Source organism: Staurois parvus, unplaced genomic scaffold (genome assembly GCF_062004578.1).
Source record: "Staurois parvus isolate SC_StPar_1 unplaced genomic scaffold, SC_StPar_1.0 ptg001195l, whole genome shotgun sequence".
NCBI classification, from domain to species: domain Eukaryota; kingdom Metazoa; phylum Chordata; class Amphibia; order Anura; family Ranidae; genus Staurois; species Staurois parvus.
In genome coordinates, this window is record NW_028318991.1 from 96,323 (window position 1) to 113,678 (window position 17,356).

The window sequence follows — 17,356 nt, forward strand, 5'->3', positions numbered from 1 at the left end:
ATGAATTGCAGTCCTATATTTTAAGACAGAAGAACCTTTGAAATAATGTTCTGGTCTCAGAGAACCCCTTCTAAATATTACTGCATCTCATAGCTCACTATACATAAAAGAACAAGGAGAGGAATGCTCCTTACATTTGTGGTCAGTGGGAATAACTGCCTCTTACAAGAAAGAGATCTTTGGATTTAGTGGCTACTTATCTGAGTGGCAGGAATTGCTCCTTGATCAAGGAATCAATAGCATTCACTGGAGCAGTGTTTTTCAGCCAAGGATCTGGGGAACCATAAGGTTCCACGAGAGGTCCCCAGGGGTCCCGCAGAGATCTACTCATCAGTTACAGGCAGCTGAAAGGTAGATCGCATCCCCTCTGCTGACTCACGCACAGCTACAAGTAAACAGTGCACTGCTGCTCCCACCGGCCCCTCTCCCCCCCCTTGTCCATCCCGGGTGCTTGCAGATGACATCACCTGGGATGGACTAGAAGAGAGAATTGGTGGAGGGGCCAGCGGAGAACAGCATGGCGGAAGAGGACTCAGAAGATGACCTACTTAGCTCTGCAAATAAAATGACCGCTGCCCTGCTATTTGCCCTGAGCTCATGTAAAGTGCCCTTTTCCCCTGTAAGGTGCCCCGGTCCCATGAAAGGTGCTCTGATCCCATGTAAGGTGCTCAGGTCCCATGTAAGGTTCCTACGATCCCTTGTAAGGTGCCCCGGTTTAAAACGTGATATTGCAAAACAAGTAGGGGGCGCGCGAGAGGCACGCAACCGCCCTACCCGTTCTGCAATAAAAAAGCCAGCGGTTTGTCGCTTGTCTGGCAAATTTAACCACCCACCTCTCTCACAAGAGTGTTGTGTAAAGAACGGTGGGTTGACCACGCCCATGGGAAAACCACACTTTAGGCGAACAGGTCCTGCTGTCTATCCTCCGTAAAGGGGTACACCTTCTTCCCCGTTTTACAGTCGAGCGTGCACACACAGATGGGACAGCAGTAAAGAGCTTTGTAGTATTTTGTGGGGGAGTTTACTTAAAAGGGAGAAGACAGAATCTGGAGCCACTGAGTATAGCAACCACTCAGCTCCTTGTGTCCATTTCAAACCTTCACTCAACAAGCTGAAGTGAGAAGTTGATTGCTTACGATGCACAACAACTTCGGATCCTGTCTGCACCCATTTTAAGTAAATTCCCCTCGAGGTAGCCCAAAGGAGGACTGTCTACAAGCTCTCTTTAGCCCATTGCACAGTAAGTCCATGAACTTTACAAGCTATATACAGTAACCACGGTAACCTACCGAAAAATCTATATCTGCTCATATAGATTTTAGTTGCAGACATTTGCAAATGTATGTGGAAGCCGCACTGCCTCACCAAGGCTCCTCTGTAAAGTGCGGTCCAACTCATTATTATTTATTTCAGGTACTTATATAGCGCCGTCAATTTACGCAGCGCTTTACACATATATATATTGAACATTCACATCGGTCCCTTACCCTCAATGGGCGTACAATGTAAGAATTTATTATTCTTCGTTATATGTAATGTAACGAAGAATAATAAAAGAATAGATATAAATAATCATCCGCGGAAAAACGGCCACAAGGTGGCACCGCTGGGCAAAATCACGTTTAAAACGTGATATTGCAAAACAAGTAGGGGGCGCGCGAGAGGCACGCAACCGCCCTACCCGTTCTGCAATACAACAGCCAGTGGTTTGTTGCTTGTCTGGCAAATTTAACCACCCACCTCTCTCACAAGAGTGTTGTGAAAAGAACGGTGGGTTGACCACGCCCATGGGAAAACCACATTTTAGGCAAACAGGTCCTGCTGTCTATCCTCCGTAAAGGGGTACACCTTCTTCCCCGTTTTACAGTCGAGCGTGCACACACAGACGGGACAGCAGTAAAGAGCTTTGTAGTATTTTGAGGGGGAGTTTACTTAAAAAGGGAGAAGACAGAATCTGGAGCCACTGAGTATAGCAACCACTCAGCTCCTTGTGTCCATTTCAAACCTTCACTCAACAAGCTGAAGTGAGAAGTTGATTGCTTACGATGCACAACAACTTCGGATCCTGTCTGCACCCATTTTAAGTAAATTCCCCTCGAGGTAGCCCAAAGGAGGACTGTCTACAAGCTCTCTTTAGCCCATTGCACAGTAAGTCCATGAACTTTACAAGCTATATAACCACGGTAACCTACGGAAAAATCTATATCTGCTCATATAGATTTTAGTTGCAGACATTTGCAAATGTATGTGGAAGCCGCACTGCCTCACCAAGGCTCCTCTGTAAAGTGCGGTCCAACTCATTATTATTTATTTCAGGTACTTATATAGCGCCGTCAATTTACGCAGCGCTTTACACATATATATATTGAACATTCACATCGGTCCCTTACCCTCAATGGGCGTACAATGTAAGAATTTATTATTCTTCGTTATATGTAATGTAACGAAGAATAATAAAAGAATAGATATAAATAATCATCCGCGGAAAAACGGCCACAAGGTGGCACCGCTGGGCAAAATCACGTTTAAAACGTGATATTGCAAAACAAGTAGGGGGCGCGCGAGAGGCACTCAACCGCCCTACCCGTTCTGCAATACAACAGCCAGTGGTTTGTTGCTTGTCTGGCAAATTTAACCACCCACCTCTCTCACAAGAGTGTTGTGAAAAGAACGGTGGGTTGACCACGCCCATGGGAAAACCACATTTTAGGCGAACAGGTCCTGCTGTCTATCCTCCGTAAAGGGGTACACCTTCTTCCCCGTTTTACAGTCGAGCGTGCACACACAGACGGGACAGCAGTAAAGAGCTTTGTAGTATTTTGAGGGGGAGTTTACTTAAAAAGGGAGAAGACAGAATCTGGAGCCACTGAGTATAGCAACCACTCAGCTCCTTGTGTCCATTTCAAACCTTCACTCAACAAGCTGAAGTGAGAAGTTGATTGCTTACGATGCACAACAACTTCGGATCCTGTCTGCACCCATTTTAAGTAAATTCCCCTCGAGGTAGCCCAAAGGAGGACTGTCTACAAGCTCTCTTTAGCCCATTGCACAGTAAGTCCATGAACTTTACAAGCTATATAACCACGGTAACCTACGGAAAAATCTATATCTGCTCATATAGATTTTAGTTGCAGACATTTGCAAATGTATGTGGAAGCCGCACTGCCTCACCAAGGCTCCTCTGTAAAGTGCGGTCCAACTCATTATTATTTATTTCAGGTACTTATATAGCGCCGTCAATTTACGCAGCGCTTTACACATATATATATTGAACATTCACATCGGTCCCTTACCCTCAATGGGCGTACAATGTAAGAATTTATTATTCTTCGTTATATGTAATGTAACGAAGAATAATAAAAGAATAGATATAAATAATCATCCGCGGAAAAACGGCCACAAGGTGGCACCGCTGGGCAAAATCACGTTTAAAACGTGATATTGCAAAACAAGTAGGGGGCGCGCGAGAGGCACGCAACCGCCCTACCCGTTCTGCAATACAACAGCCAGTGGTTTGTTGCTTGTCTGGCAAATTTAACCACCCACCTCTCTCACAAGAGTGTTGTGAAAAGAACGGTGGGTTGACCACGCCCATGGGAAAACCACATTTTAGGCGAACAGGTCCTGCTGTCTATCCTCCGTAAAGGGGTACACCTTCTTCCTCGTTTTACAGTCGAGCGTGCACACACAGACGGGACAGCAGTAAAGAGCTTTGTAGTATTTTGAGGGGGAGTTTACTTAAAAAGGGAGAAGACAGAATCTGGAGCCACTGAGTATAGCAACCACTCAGCTCCTTGTGTCCATTTCAAACCTTCACTCAACAAGCTGAAGTGAGAAGTTGATTGCTTACGATGCACAACAACTTCGGATCCTGTCTGCACCCATTTTAAGTAAATTCCCCTCGAGGTAGCCCAAAGGAGGACTGTCTACAAGCTCTCTTTAGCCCATTGCACAGTAAGTCCATGAACTTTACAAGCTATATAACCACGGTAACCTACGGAAAAATCTATATCTGCTCATATAGATTTTAGTTGCAGACATTTGCAAATGTATGTGGAAGCCGCACTGCCTCACCAAGGCTCCTCTGTAAAGTGCGGTCCAACTCATTATTATTTATTTCAGGTACTTATATAGCGCCGTCAATTTACGCAGCGCTTTACACATATATATATTGAACATTCACATCGGTCCCTTACCCTCAATGGGCGTACAATGTAAGAATTTATTATTCTTCGTTATATGTAATGTAACGAAGAATAATAAAAGAATAGATATAAATAATCATCCGCGGAAAAACGGCCACAAGGTGGCACCGCTGGGCAAAATCACGTTTAAAACGTGATATTGCAAAACAAGTAGGGGGCGCGCGAGAGGCACGCAACCGCCCTACCCGTTCTGCAATACAACAGCCAGTGGTTTGTTGCTTGTCTGGCAAATTTAACCACCCACCTCTCTCACAAGAGTGTTGTGAAAAGAACGGTGGGTTGACCACGCCCATGGGAAAACCACATTTTAGGCGAACAGGTCCTGCTGTCTATCCTCCGTAAAGGGGTACACCTTCTTCCCCGTTTTACAGTCGAGCGTGCACACACAGACGGGACAGCAGTAAAGAGCTTTGTAGTATTTTGAGGGGGAGTTTACTTAAAAAGGGAGAAGACAGAATCTGGAGCCACTGAGTATAGCAACCACTCAGCTCCTTGTGTCCATTTCAAACCTTCACTCAACAAGCTGAAGTGAGAAGTTGATTGCTTACGATGCACAACAACTTCGGATCCTGTCTGCACCCATTTTAAGTAAATTCCCCTCGAGGTAGCCCAAAGGAGGACTGTCTACAAGCTCTCTTTAGCCCATTGCACAGTAAGTCCATGAACTTTACAAGCTATATAACCACGGTAACCTATGGAAAAATCTATATCTGCTCATATAGATTTTAGTTGCAGACATTTGCAAATGTATGTGGAAGCCGCACTGCCTCACCAAGTCTCCTCTGTAAAGTGCGGTCCAACTCATTATTATTTATTTCAGGTACTTATATAGCGCCGTCAATTTACGCAGCGCTTTACACATATATATATTGAACATTCACATCGGTCCCTTACCCTCAATGGGCGTACAATGTAAGAATTTATTATTCTTCGTTATATGTAATGTAACGAAGAATAATAAAAGAATAGATATAAATAATCATCCGCGGAAAAACGGCCACAAGGTGGCACCGCTGGGCAAAATCACGTTTAAAACGTGATATTGCAAAACAAGTAGGGGGCGCGCGAGAGGCACGCAACCGCCCTACCCGTTCTGCAATACAACAGCCAGTGGTTTGTTGCTTGTCTGGCAAATTTAACCACCCACCTCTCTCACAAGAGTGTTGTGAAAAGAACGGTAGGTTGACCACGCCCATGGGAAAACCACATTTTAGGCGAACAGGTCCTGCTGTCTATCCTCCGTAAAGGGGTACACCTTCTTCCCCGTTTTACAGTCGAGCGTGCACACACAGACGGGACAGCAGTAAAGAGCTTTGTAGTATTTTGAGGGGGAGTTTACTTAAAAAGGGAGAAGACAGAATCTGGAGCCACTGAGTATAGCAACCACTCAGCTCCTTGTGTCCATTTCAAACCTTCACTCAACAAGCTGGTGAGAATTTGATTGTTTACGATGCACAACAACTTCGGATCCTGTCTGCACCCATTTTAAGTAAATTCCCCTCGAGGTAGCCCAAAGGAGGACTGTCTACAAGCTCTCTTTAGCCCATTGCACAGTAAGTCCATGAACTTTACAAGCTATATAACCACGGTAACCTACGGAAAAATCTATATCTGCTCATATAGATTTTAGTTGCAGACATTTGCAAATGTATGTGGAAGCCGTACTGCCTCACCAAGGCTCCTCTGTAAAGTGCGGTCCAACTCATTATTAGTTATTTCAGGTACTTATATAGCGCCGTCAATTTACGCAGCGCTTTACACATATATATATTGAACATTCACATCGGTCCCTTACCCTCAATGGGCGTACAATGTAAGAATTTATTATTCTTCGTTATATGTAATGTAACGAAGAATAATAAAAGAATAGATATAAATAATCATCCCAATAGAAATAAACAATAATAATAGTACATCAAATATTAGCAGTAGATAGAATCGCTAATAACAGACAATAATAAAATCCCCCCAATCACAGATAGAAGAATAATAGGAGATAGAAGGGGATTTCTTACCTGCCTCCGTGCTCCTGGCTCTCCATCCTCCCCTCAGCCCGGCTCTCAGAGGACGGTCCCGTGTGGCGCTGTGTACAGACATCGGGGGGGAGGTCCATCCAGCGGTAGAAGTCCTCTTCTTGGCTAAGCTGGACATGTTGGGACTTTTCGTAGTTGTGGGCTCGCTCTTGTCATCGGAGAAGGGAGAGATGTGATTGGACGGAGAAGGGAGAGATGTGATTGGACGGCACACATGGCAAGAAAACTTTCCCTCGCCCCGCCCACTGAACAGAAATCCCGTCCATTGGTGGAGAGGGATCTGTTCTGAGGCAGAAATAGTCTTTCACTATGAAAAGTGGGTGTGCCTATTATGGGAGTCCGCCCCTGTCAGTGATTTCTCTGGGAGTTGCTTTTCTCGTTGTTCCAGGGAGAAAAGCAACTCCCAGAGAAATCACTGGGAGTTTTCTCCCAGTGACTCACTATTTCCAGAGTCACCGCTGGAAATCTATTTCCAGCGGTGACTCTGGAAATAGATTTACATGAATTGGTAGTGGCCGGGGGTGTGTCGCTCCTCCGGACTCCTCCCGCTCTCCACCCTGCATCCTCCTCTGAGCTCAGCCTGGCTCTGACTGACACGCAGGTCCTGTGTGCGCAGGTGCCTCAGCTAGGACTCCGCCCCTTTTTCCTGTGCAGACGGTGGGCGTGGCTTAGCCCTGTATCCGGAAGTGCTGTGAGAGTGGGAGGTTACCAGACAGGGGACATGTGCTTCTATCTCGGAGGACAGAGCCTCGGCCAGGGAGATGAGATCTGTCTTCATGGGGTAAGGAGAAGCTCGGTGGCTGGACTGCAAGTCTCAGCATGGACCGCAGGGGGACTGAGAGGCACAAGGGGCCAGATTGACAGGGAGGCCGGTGTAGAGGTAATTTGTGTATCCCACAAATGGGGGCTGTTACATGCCAAATTCTCTGCAGGGACATCGGACAGTGTCAGTGATATGGGGGGAGAGGAATGTCAGTGACATGGGGGGAGCTGTGAAGTGACATGAATGGGAGGACAGTGCCGGTGACATGGGGGAGCAGTGGCAGTGATATGGAGGTTGCAGTGTCAGTGTGGTGACATGGGGGGCGGTGTCAGTGACATGGGGATGACAGTGTGAGTGACACTGCCCCCCCATATTACTGACCCCCTCACATGTCACTGTCCTCCCCATGTCACTGTCCTCATGTCAATACCCCCTCCCTATGTCACTTTCCTCCCCATTTCATGCTTCCCCCCAATGTCACTGTCCCGCATGTCACGCCCCCCAATGTCACTGTCTACCCCATGTCAGGTCCCCCACATGCCCCTGCCCTCCCCATGTCAGTCCCCCCCATATCTCTCATCCCCCCATGTCACTCCCCCCTATGTCAGTGTTCTCTTCCATGTCACCGTCCTCTCCATGTCACTGCTTCCCCACGTCACTATCCTCCCATGTCACTGTCTCCCCCCACATTTCACAGTCCTCCCCATGTCACTGTGCCCCCCCCCCCCCATTTCACAGTCCTCATGTCACTGTCCTCTCTCCGATCCATTATGCTCCCCAGTACGCAGCTTGGATCCATCTTACGGGAGCGTCGGCGGCTAGTGATCCGCGGAATCAGCTTCAGCAGTGCAGCCTGTAAGGGGTTAACTGTGGCAGCTCTGTGCTAATGATGGCGATCGGCTTCTTCTGTCTAAAACCGGCACATGCGCAGTTGCTTCAGGGGAGACATTTCTTCATAGGATACACATCTTGCCGCTACACCGGGCTGCTTCTACAAGGACCTCCCTCCCCCCACAGTGGCGGGGTACAGGGAGGGGTAGTTAGTAGGATAGCAGGCACTCAGTGGTTGGTTACAGGGAGGGGTAGTTAGTAGGATAGCAGGCACTCAGTGGCGGGGTACAGGGAGGGGTAGTTAGTAGGATAGCAGGCATTCAGTGGCAGGGTGCAGGGACAGGTAGTAGGATAGCAGGCATTCAGTGGCGGGGTACAGGGAGGGGTAGTTAGTAGGATAGCAGGCACACAGTGGCGGGGTACAGGGAGGGGTAGTTAGTAGGATAGCAGGCACACAGTGGCGGGGTACAGGGAAGGGTAGTTAGTAGGATAGCAGGCACACAGTGGCGGGGTACAGGGAAGGGTAGTTAGTAGGATAGCAGGCACTCAGTGGCGGGGTACAGGGAAGGGTAGTTATTAGGATAGCAGGCACTCCGTGGCGCTTTACAGGGAGGGGTAGTTAGTAGGATAGTAGGCACTCAGTGGCGCTTTACAGGGCGGGGTAGTTAGTAGGATAGCAGGCACTCAGTGGAGGGGTACAGGGAAGGGTAGTTAGTAGGATAGCAGGCATTCAGTGGAGGGGTACATGGAGGGGTAGTTAGTAGGATAGCAGGCACTCAGTGGAGGGGTACAGGGAAGGGTAGTTAGTAGGATAGCAGGCACTCAGTGGCGCTTTACAGGGAGGGGTAGTTAGTAGGATAGCAGGCACTCAGTGGAGGGGTACATGGAGGGGTAGTTAGTAGGATAGCAGGCATTCAGTGGAGGGGTACATGGAGGAGCAGTTAGTAGGATAGGATGTTAGGGTGCCCGGATGGAGAGGGGCTCACCTACAGGCACAGGACCCTGTAAGATAATTTGGGACTTCTGTCCCCTGAGAGAGGCCCACCTGTACAGCAGGGAAGGAGCGGCCCAGCTAGAAGGTCTGGTAGCAGTCACTGGCAGCACAGGAGGGGACCAAGTGAAGAAGCCTGCACCCTGCCAGTAAGGGAAGAGGAGCCCTCTGGTGGGAAGTTCGATTTGTTCTCTTACCCGGGACTGTACACTCTGCAGTGGCAAGCATTGGATTCCCTGCCCAATGATGCACCCAGTACATGTGGATGAGGAGAGGAGTCCTCGGGGGCGGTACTACAGGGGACGCTGGCTAGCTCTCCAGAAGAGACATTTTGCTGTATAGACTTGTACATCATTGCTAAGGAATTTGCCTTCTGTTGCCGTTCCCCCCCGGCCATCCTATACGCCCCTCACCCCATCCAAGTTCTGAACCCCCTAATAAAACTTCAAAACGAAGCTCAAGGACTGGTCACTGCCTCCTGATGCAAGTCTGAGTGGAAAATGTGTGTTGCTTGGCTGTGCAGGACTATAGGGGGACCCAAATCTATTGCAACTCCTAAGGGGGTAGTGCTACATTAGGTACAAGTCAGAATGTTGAAGCCCAATGTTGGGTATGAGCTGAAGAGAAGGACCTTTGTTCTATGTGTGGAAGCAGTGGTCTCTCTGCAATGGTCCAACACACAGGGCCCCTGCTGTGTCAGATACTGTATATGGCTCTGCAATCAGTGAAGCAATCAATGAGTGTCCTGTTGATTGGAGAGTACTGATTCTGACTCAGCAGGGGGGGTGTCACACCCCAGGAGAGAGACCACTGCTTCCACACACAGAGCAAAGGTCCTTTTATAGGACTGCTACTCCACTCAGGCTGTGGCAGCTTTGAAAGGAAATGGAACTGTAAGATTTTGCACACCTTTGTTTTCTATGAATGTACTTTCCATCTTTTTAAACTGAATGTTCAGAACAGTGTGTGCGTTTGGGGACCCGCAACCACATGTCATATAGGGCCACAGCAGCTGTGTCCATGCAGCCGTGTGTCCCAATAGACTAAAATGGGACGCTGGTATGGGGATGGATGCAACACCTGTGCACCCTCATGCCTGTAAAAGACGGGACATTGAGTCATTTGCCTAAACCCCGGTCACATCGGGTGCGATTTGCATGCCAGGCGACTTGAAATCATAGGCCAAGTCACACCCTATTGTCCGCTACTAGAGCGGTCATATCGGTGCGGTTCTGACTTGGTCAGAGACGTACCGATTTCTACAGTACTACATGCACTACGTTTGGTGTGATTTACATCTGTGTCAGACGTCTTGCAAATCGCAATGAAATCAGCAGGTCACCCGACTTCACTGTAAGTCGCATAAATTCAAAATCTGCTTTTATGTGACCCGGGGGGGGGGGGGGGGGAAGGCCTCTTTCCACTAATGCGCTTTTTTTGTGATAAAACGCATCTGTCCAGCACAACAAAAGCACATGAAAATGATGCCCCTTTAACCACTTCAAGTCCGGACACTTTCACCCCCTTCCTGTCCAGGCCAATTCTCAGCTTTCAGTGCTATCACACTTTGAAATGACAGTTGCGCAGTCATGCAACGCTGTACCCATATTAATTTTTTAGCATTTTTTTTTTTGAGACAGACAAAACTTTATTTTGCTGGTAATTATTCATCACTGGGATTTTTTTTTGCTATGTAAATGAAAAAGTCCAAACATTTTGAAAAAAAGTGCTTTTCTTATAAGATTTTGCAGATAAATAATCTTTCTTCGTAAATCTTGGCCAAAATGTATTCATCTATCTTTTTAGTTAAAACAATTATCCAAATTAGTTTATAACCAAAAATTATATTTTTTGTAAATTTTTATTTTATTTTTTTATATTTTTTTATGGTTTTTTTTTTTTTTACATACTGTCACGCTAGCAGTACAGTGTCACCATAGTGACACAGTACTACTTGTGGGGGGGTGATGATTTTTTTTTACACTGATTGCTTTTATAGCCATAAAGGCTATAAAAGCAATCATTTCTCCTTCTCTCTGGCTGCATTCTTGCAGACATTGAGAAATACTGTGAGAGCTGTGATTGGTCACAGCTTGTCACATGGTACAAGGCTGTTGTGAATAGCCCTGTACCATGTGATCTCTGTGATCATTCACAGATTTCACTAGTAGTAAGCAATGATGTCAGAAAGGGACATTTTGCTTACTACTATTCATGTGGTCACTGATTGGCCAATCAGTGATCACGACCTCACACAGAGGTCCCGCACAGCGATCGGTGTTCTGGATCGCCTTCCCAGGGAGCGCGCACAGGCTTAAATGGTGGGTGCCATTTATGAATGGCAACCCGCCCCTGCACTGCCACCGTCCGGTCGTTTATATACATGGGCCTGACAGGAAGTGGTTACATCGTATGTAGCTGTTCACATTAGTGTGCTGCATTTGTGCTTCAGTTTGAAAAGTCCTGCACCTTCCATAGAATTCAGTGGTAACACAACAAAAAACATTGAAAATACACTGCGTTTTTGGGGTCACATGTTCAGGCTTCATGGGTGCATTGCTGGGAGGCAGGAAATCCTGTTTTGTACAGTGGAGAGAGAGAGAGAGCCATGAGCCCGCGCAGGACCATGGAGCGCGGCACAGCTAGTCACCGTAACATTGAGCATGGGGAATATGAGTACTGAGCATGGGCACCCCGAGTGCTACAATACATTCTTTCATCATTCTATGTAATATTGTGCCTAGGTATGTCCCTTCCAAGTTTGCCAGTAGGCACATGTATATACCGTATTTGCCGGCGTATAAGACGACTTTTTACCCCTTGAAAATCTTCTCTGAAGTCGGGGGTCGTCTTATACGCCGGTATACGGCATACTGACACTTTTTAGGGGGGCGGCGCGGTGCTGCCCCCCCCCTTCCAACGGAAGAGACACTAAGTACAGGGGTGGGCAGGTCTTGTCTCTTACTTGGCTCCGGTCCCACGACGATCCGGTCCAGGAAGCTCGGCTGCTCCCTCAGTTCGGCCACTGGATGTTCGGGTGGCTGCTCGGCTCCGCCTCCTCACCGGTGATTGGCCGCCAGAACTGTAGCTCAGGAAAGGCACACAGGCGGCCAATCGCCGGTGAGGGGGCGGAGCCGAGTGGCCCCACGAAAATCGAGTGCAGTAGCAGCAGGTAAGTGTTCAGTGTAGAGGTGCTGCTGCAACCACATATGCTGGCTGCAGCAGCACCATACTAGAACAGGGTCAGCAAGTGTAATTGGTGTCAGTGGGAGGAATAGTGCCCCATCATTGGTGTCATTGATACCAATGATGGGGCATTATTCCTCCCACTGACACCAACGATGGGGCACTATTACCCCCCCCCCCACTGACACCAACGGCGGGGCACTATTCCTCCCACTGACACCAACGATGGGGCACTATTACCCCCCCCCCCACTGACACCAATGATGGGGCACTATTCCTCCCCCCACTGACACCAATGTTGGGACACTATTCCTCCCACTGACACCAATGATGGGGTTGACACCACTGACACCAATGATCACAGCTCACACAGTAGTTCTCATTCAAACCCCTTACACATGTGCTCTCTCCCCTGTCGCAGTAGCTCTAAGCTCAGTGATGCTGCAGTGGAGAAGATAGTGGACTGCACATGTGCAGGGGTTAGAGAGCATGCTCCTGTGATGATTGGGGGGGTGGGGGGAATCAGGTACGACTGGCAGTGTCTTAGAAACGTCCTAGCAACAAGGCAGGATGGGTTGATGCTGTCCCTGAAAGTTTTTCAGCCAGGCTTTGCAAGTTATGTAAATAGCCCACACCTATATCCAACTGTTGTTATTATTATACAGGATTTATATAGCACCAACCGTTTGCTCAGCGCTTTACAATATAACAGGAGACAATACAGCAACAATACAGTTCAATACAAAGGGATAGGAGGACCCTGATCCTGGGAGCTTACAATCTAAGAGGGAGGGGCTAGTGGTACAAAAGGTAGTAACTGTGGGGGATGGACTGGTAGGAGGAATAGAATATTCCATTATTAGCTGAGGGCAGAATAGGCTTCCCTGAAGAGAGATGTTTTCAGAGATCGCCTAAAAGTGAGCAGAGTAGGTGATAGTCTGATAAATTGGGGTAGAGAATTCCAGTTCCAGAGGATGGGAGAAGCTCTGGAGAAGTCCTGGAGAAGAGCATGGGAGGAGGAGACAAGGGAGCTAGAGAGCAGGAGGTCGTGCGAGGAGTGGAGAGTACGGTTTGGGTGATATTTGGAGACAGTAACCAACTATAGTTAAAGCTGCAGTTCGTTTTCATCTCCAGCACCTTTACTTGCTTAGGCAGTTTTAACATTCTAGCATAATTGGTTGTTACTGGTCTGGGAGATATTAGGGGGGATTTACTAAAACTGGTGCAGCTGTGCATAGTAACCAATCGGCTTCCAGGTTTTGTTGTCAAATCTTAAAGCGGAGTTCCACTCAACCTATCAAGAATTAAAAGTCAGAAGCTACAAAAACTGTAGCTTCTGACTTAAAAAACAGCCACTTACCTGTCCCTCGGTCCTGTGGTGTGTCCCCCCCGCAGCCTGTTTCACCGGCCGTCCTGTATTCCAGAAGGCCGGCATCTTCAGTGTGGGCACCCTTCATGAATGGTCCTGTAGTCTTCTGGGACCTGTCACGTGTCCCAAAAGACTACAGGGAGGGAGGGAGGGAGGACACCTTCCGATCACCTAGGCGATCGGACCGGAAGTGGGAGCTGGTACCTGTCAAATTCGGGTACCTGCTCCCCCCGCCGGCACCCGGTGATATCCAATGATCACAGACGGAGGAGGACTGTTTGTTTGCTAACTGTTCTCCTCCCTGTCAGCTCAGGCACACTGCACAGCCATCCAGAGCAGTGCGACTACAGTGAAACACACATACACACACACACAGCCCTCTAGTAAAAAAAACCTCACTGCACACAGTTAACCCTTTGATCGCCCCTCATGTTAACCCCTTTCTGTCCAGTGCCATTAGTACAGTGTCAGTGCTTTTTATTAGCACTGATCACTGTATTGGTGTCACTGGGGATGTCAGTGACACCAAGTCAGTTCCCCCCCCCCCCCCCCCCCCGGTGTTAGAATGCCCACTGCAGTCGCGCTATAAATCGCTGATCGCCGCCATTACTAGTAGAAGAAAAAATCCCAGTCTATATATACCGCCTTTTGTAAACGCTATAACTTTCATGTAAACCAATTAATTTACACATATTGGGTTTTTGTTTAGCAAAGACACGGAGCAGGATACATTTTGGCCTAAATTTATGACGAAACTTGATATTTAATTTTTTATTTTTTTTTTTTTACTGGACATGTTTAATAAAAAAAAATATATATTTATTTTTCTCAAAATTGTTGGTTCTTTTTTGTTTATTTTTATAGCGCAAAAAATAAAAAACCGCACAGGCGATCAGATACCACTGAAAGAAAGCTATATTCGTGGGGGAAAAAAAAGGACGTAAATTTCATTTGGGTTGCATGACTGTGCAATTGTCAGTTAAAGTAACGCAGCGCCGTATCGCATAAAATGGCCTGGTCAGGAAGGGGGGTAAATCCTCTGTAGGGCAAGTGGTCAAAATGTAAAATATTCATTCGTCATATACTGAGAATCAGGGTGGATTTGATTTAAATCACTAGTCAGTAAGGCTTGATTTAAATCCTAGTTTTCTACATAAAGACTAATTCTTGCTGCTATAACTTTAATATACAAGTAGATGAAGATTTTTAGAATAACAACTTTTCATATTAGTTTTTTTATCCCCAGTTTAATAGGTTAATCATTAGTATTTGGACAACTATTCTGTTGTACTTAGGAAGGAGAAAAATAATCATTCCCTTAATAATAACAATTTAAATAGATTTATTCAACTGAAACAATAACATTCCAGCATATGTGATTTGCTTAAGCATCCATGTTTGGTAACTAATTTGGCTAAACAAAATATATATATTTTAAGAAACTTAGACTGTCAGCCCCTCCCTCCTCGCACTGTCAGCCCCTCCCTCCTCGCACTGTCAGCCCCTTCCTCCTCACACTTAGTTTCACTTTCTTCTTGTGCAGATCTATTCCACTCCAAACAATCAGAAAAATATTGTTTCTATTCTATTCACTGAACTTCTTGCACCTTGGCAGTGAAGGGGTTGATTCTGTATTCATAGGTTTGTAGAAGTTAGGATGAAGGTCTTTTTCTTAACTCTGTTCATGTTATAACATTTTTGCTGTGAAGAAGAGGCATGTGATCTCTGCTGAGTCCAATTCAGTTTTGAGAACTGCAAAAGTAAACCAATCATCTGTGATAATATCTTGTAGGCAGAGAAACTGCCCAATAATCTTACAAAAACCTCTGGAAGAGCCTGACATTGTGAATGGATTCATGGAATTTATTTACCAAAAAAATTAAACATATACAGCCTTATTCTACATAATTAAAAAACTAATCTTTATTTCATGATGGAATAACCTTTGGATGGTAATATATTTTCCTCAAAAAGCATTTTATTTAAAAAAATCCAATTTATATAAAAACAAATCCGATTTAAATCAAAAAAATCAGATTTAAATAAAAAAAATCAGATTTTTTTTATTTTTTTAAAAAAATCATTGATTTTTATGCACACTGCTGAGAACACATTTCTTTTTTAGATGCCAAGGAGAATCCATATGGCGAAGAAGACAACAAGAGCCCATTTCCCCTGCAACCCAAGTCAAAGAGAAGCTATGCACAGAATGTAACCGTATGGATTAAACCTAGTGGGCTGCAGGTAACTGCCTTGATGGTATGTTCTTAGTTCAGTACTGCGTCCTGTAGTAATGTAGGGTCCAGCAGAAGGAACCACAGTGCATGGTGATGGACCAGGTACTCAAGACACCAGAAAGTATGTCATGTTTCTAGTTCAGTACTGCATACTGTAGTAATGTAGGGTCCAGCGGAAGGAATCGCTGTGCATGGCGGAGAACCAGGTACCCAAGACTCTGGAAAGTATGTTATGTTCTTGGTTCAGTACTGCATATAGTAGTAATGTACGGTCCAGCAGAAGGAATCCCTGTGCATGGTGGAGAACCAGGTATCCAAGACACTGGAAAGTATGTTATGTTCTTGGTTCAGTACTGCATATAGTAGTAATGTAGGGTCCAGCAGAAGGAATCCCTGTGCATGGTGGAGAACCAGGTATCCAAGACACTGGAAAGTATGTCATGTTCTTGGTTCAGTACTGCATCCTGCAGTAATGTAGGGTCCAGCAGAAGGAATCGCCGTGCGTGGCGGAGAACCAGGTATCCAAGACTCCGGAAAGTATGTCATGTTCCTAGTTCAGTACTACATCCTGCAGTAATGTAGGGTCCAGCAGAAGGAATCGCTGTGCGTGGCGGAAAACCAGGTATCCAAGACACTGGAAAGCATGTCATGTTCTTGGTTCAGTACTACATCCTGCAGTAATGTAGGGTCCAGCAGAAGGAATCGCTGTGCGTGTTGTAGAACCAGGTATCCAAGACACCGGAAAGTATGTCATGTTCTTGGTTCAGTACTACATCCTGCAGTAATGTTGGGGTCCAGCAGAAGGAATCGCTGTGCGTGTTGTAGAACCAGGTATCCAAGACACCGGAAAGTATGTCATGTTCTTGGTTCAGTACTGCGTCCTGCAGTAATGTAGGGTCCAGCAGAAGGAATTGCCGTGCATGGTGGAGAAACAGCTACCCAAGACACTGGAAAGTATGTCATGTTCTTGGTTCAGTACTACATCCTGCAGTAATGTAGGGTCCAGCAGAAGGAATCGCCATGCGTGGCGAAGAACCAGGTATCCAAGACACCGGAAAGTATGTCATGTTCTTGGTTCAGTACTGCATACAGTAGTAATGTAAAGTCCAGCAGAAGGAATCACCATGCGTGGTGGAGGACCAGGTATCTAAGACTCCGGAAAGTATGTCATGTTCTTGGTTCAGTACTACATCCTGTAGTAATGTAGGGTCCAGCAGACGGAATCCCTGTGTATGGTGGAGAACCAGGTATCTAAGACACTGGAAAGTATGTCATGTTCTCAGGTCAGTACTGCATACAGTAGTAATGTAGGGTCCAGAAGAAGGAATCGCTGTGCATGGCGGAGAACCAGGTATCCAAGACTCCGGAAAGTATGTCATGTTTCTAGTTCAGTATTGCATACAGTAGAAAATGTAGGGTCCAGCAGACGGAATCACCGTTCATGGCCAGGAACCAGGTTTCCAAGACAGCTGTAAGTGTGCTGGTGGTGGTGACTGCTCAACTCCTTCATGATAGTGAAGATTTACAACACCACCCACATAAGTATGTATTCATCTTCTTTCTTTACAGGGTGGATTTATTGTTGGTTTGAAGAGTTGGGAACAAAGTTGCTTTAAAGCCACAGCCGCCATACTTATTGAGGAAAGCACAAAAATAATAGAGGCTGCGACTGCTGACCTCTTTCTGAAAATGCTTGTTGTCTGGCTGTCAGCTAACCGCTTGAGTTTAGTACGTTCTAAGA

At 46.4% G+C, this 17,356-nt stretch overlaps 1 protein-coding gene across 5 annotated transcripts in view; it reads left to right on the forward strand.

Moving 5' to 3' along the window:
• The first annotated feature begins 6,867 nt into the window (after positions 1–6,867).
• Positions 6,868–17,356, forward strand: part of LOC149438300 (integrator complex subunit 14-like) — a 67,128-nt gene continuing 56,639 nt past the window's right edge. For 4 of the 5 annotated variants that reach the window (XR_016307925.1, XR_016307926.1, XR_016307927.1 and 1 more), the window contains exons 1-2: positions 6,868–7,019; positions 15,504–15,637. Coding sequence is in view for 1 of the 5 variants with exons in the window: in XM_089660008.1 (XP_089516134.1) it covers positions 15,635–15,637 (3 nt within the window). In the remaining 4 variants the exon portion in view is untranslated. The remainder of the gene's footprint in view (positions 7,020–15,503; positions 15,638–17,356) is intronic. The other variant, XR_016307928.1, reaches the window with a different exon arrangement.